General features: G+C 66.6%; 1 protein-coding gene across 1 annotated transcript in view; it reads right to left on the bottom strand.

Annotated features, from left to right (window-relative positions):
- Positions 1-652, bottom strand: part of SLC6A3 (solute carrier family 6 member 3) — a 35,411-nt gene extending 34,759 nt beyond the window's left edge. The window contains exon 1 of the mRNA XM_039842549.1: positions 186-652. Coding sequence (XP_039698483.1) covers positions 186-624 — 439 coding nt within the window. The 5' untranslated portion in view covers positions 625-652. The remainder of the gene's footprint in view (positions 1-185) is intronic.
- Positions 653-2,876: the final 2,224 nt, after the last annotated feature.

The following is a 2,876-nucleotide window of genomic DNA, read 5'->3' as shown; positions in this document are numbered from 1 at the left end:
CACTGTTGAGAGCCAGCCAGAGATGCCCTGCTGTGGGCCTCTGGGGGCTTTCTCCCCAAAGTGAAAGTCACTTTTGGAAAGGAGGTGAGCCGTCTGGGGCATCCGTGCCCGCTAGCGCTGTTAGAAACCCGCGCCGCCTTGCCGGAGCGCGCATGTGTCTCGACCGTCCGGGACGCGAGCCTAGCGGGGCGCAGGGGGCGGGGACTCACCCCCGCCGTTTTTGTAGCACAGGTAAGGAAAGCGCCAGACGTTGGCCAGGTCCACCGCGAAGCCGATCACTGACAGGAGGAAGTCGACCTTCTTGCCCCAAGTCTCCCGCTCCTGGGTCTCCACGGGGGGCTGCGGGGGGCTGACGAGGGTGGAGTTCGTGAGCTGCACCCCATTCTGCTCCTTGACCAGGACGAGTTCCACCGCCTTCGGGCACATGGCGTTGGAATCCTTGGTTGAGGCCACCACGGAAGACATCGGTCCCACGGGGCGTTCGCTCGTCCTCACGGGCACCCTGGAGCCCAGGGCTCTGTGCTTCCTCCCTCGGTCTTCAGCCAGCATGAAAGACGAACACACACAGAAATGCCACGAGCTCGTAGCCAGAACTACAGACGCAAGAGTGGGGGTCCCAGGCATCACAGCCCCTTCTAGGGGCAGAACAAACATTCCGAGAGGCTCAGACCATGCAGCTGGGGCTGAGGGCGGCATGAGATGACCCGTTCTCCCGAGGGCTGGGGGAGTCCAGCCGTGGGAACCTCAGGACGGACGCTTGCTCAGCCCCCGTCACCGCTCCCCTCCCCTTTCCCACCAGGGTGCAGCACCTGCGTGACCTCGAATCCCCCTTCAAGCAATAATGCAAGCGGGCACCTCTGCCCTCCCCCCACAGGGAGTAATTTGTTCTTCAATCCACTCAATGTCAGTCTGCACGAGTGTGCACAGCCATCCTTTACTCTAGAACCGAAATCGGCCACAGTAACCGAGCGTTTAAAAGTAATGGTTACAACAGATTCTTCAAGGAGGCCTGCGTGATTCACGTCCACCTGGGGCCCGGTGGCTCGGCAGCCCCACCTGGAAAGGTGGGGCAGAGACAAGAGCATCGTCCAGGTGTACCTGAGGACCGCAGCTCCTGCCCTTGGCACTTTACCAAGGAGCTCGTTTCCAAACCACATCCATAAACCCTGGGCAATGCTGCCACGGAGAACGGGCAACTGCCCAGCCCCCGCCAAGGGCGAGCCGAGCCCTCACGGCCAACGGCGCTTCAAATGAGACTTCTGGCATTGGGATCCACCAGCATGGTGTCAGCTGTTGGCACGCACGTGCGCGCGCACACTCACGCACACACAGTGGCTGAGGCAGAAGCATAGCAGGATGGCAGCTGCGATGGGAGGACTTTCTGCTGCATCCAAGTTTGAACAAAAACTCACAACGTGAGTTATTTTCTGTGCCGTGGCCCCTTCGCCTTGGGTGACAAGCCCAGCAGCGCATTCGTGAGATGTACGAAAACCAGGCGGGGAGGGCTGCACGGCCGCCCTGGGCTGCAGCCGCAGGGGCCGGAGGTGTAGACAAGCAAACTTGGCTCTCAAACGGTTTGCGGGGGGTGGGGGAGGCGGAGCCCCACCTGCCCCGGAAGCCCCTACCTCGTATTTGGGGTGAGCCCACCCACTCCTGGAGCCGGCCGCAGAGACCAGGTTTTGGTACAGAAAGCAAACCCTGGCCTCTTAGAAAGTGTCTGTCCTCACAGCGCCCCAAAGAGAAACACAGCTGGCTCACAGGCTGCCCTCCTCTCCCTGCGACCCTGCAATCAGCCGCGAGCACAGAGCCCGCAACGCCGCGCCCCCACCGCCGCCTTCAAAATCCGGCAGAAAACCTTGCGAGATGGAGCGTCGGTGGAAAAGATCACGGGATCGATCTGGGGGCCGCTCCGCCCGGGTCCGCCTCGCCCCGCGTCGGGATCAACCCGGAGGGGTCAGCCACGAGCAGCCGCGTGCCCCGAGTGCCCGCGCAGCAGTGAACCAGAGACGGCCGCCCCTTCCCGCGTCCCCCGGATCCCCGCGCGTCCGCAGGACAAGGCACTCCACCTGCGGGGCCGCGCCAGGAGCGACGGGGGTCGCGCATCAGCCCCGCACCCCCTCTCGTGCACACATCTCTCGGCCACCGGCCGCCTTAAGGTCTCCAATGGCACTGTCTGTCGTGGCGCGCTGCGCACCCCCGGCTGTTAGCGACTTTTGGAGACGCTGCCGTCTGCGGGACGCGGCACCTGCTGACGGCGCCTGGCCCAGCCCCGCGCCCCTCGGCTGCAGCCTTCGGGGTCCACGGAGCGAACGGCGCCCCGCGAGGATGCCCTGCGGGCGCCTGTGAAGTAGCCGCCCGTGGATGCCCTGGCCTCACCTGCCGGTCTCCGCCTCGGCTCTGCGCTGGGGTCCCGCCGCCAGGCGTCCGCGAAAGCTCGGGCTCCGGTCCCGCTGCGCTGGGCGGTCTCGGCCTCCAGGCACTTATCTTGTCGCCGGGGTCCGCCCCGCTCCGCCCCGCCCGGTGACGGGGGCGCCGGCTCTCCTGGCTCCGCCTCCGCACCGCCCCGGGTGGGCGGGGGACGAGTCCGGGCCGCGCCCCGCACCCACCCCCGGGACCGAACAGCGGGCCGCACGGGCGGAGCGCTCTGCCCCGGGACCTGCCCCTCCCCAAGCGTCCGACGTCTGGGAGCCGGCGCTTCTGCGTCCCAGGCACGGCGGGACCGAGGCCGGCTGTTTCCCAGCGGGACCCGTCGAGGTCTCCCGCTCATGCTCACTGCAGTCCCGGGTCCGCCCCGCGCACCCACGTCTGCTCCTGGGGCTCCCGCGGCGGGGGAGGGCAGACGGCCGGCGGGAGGGAGCGGGGCACAGCTGGGAACC

This window comes from Pteropus medius, unplaced genomic scaffold (assembly GCF_902729225.1).
Source record: "Pteropus medius unplaced genomic scaffold, Ma_sr-lr_union100, whole genome shotgun sequence".
NCBI lineage: Eukaryota > Metazoa > Chordata > Mammalia > Chiroptera > Pteropodidae > Pteropus > Pteropus medius.
The sequence above is the reverse complement of the archived record's forward strand: the minus strand, read 5'-3'. Positions and strand labels throughout refer to the sequence as shown.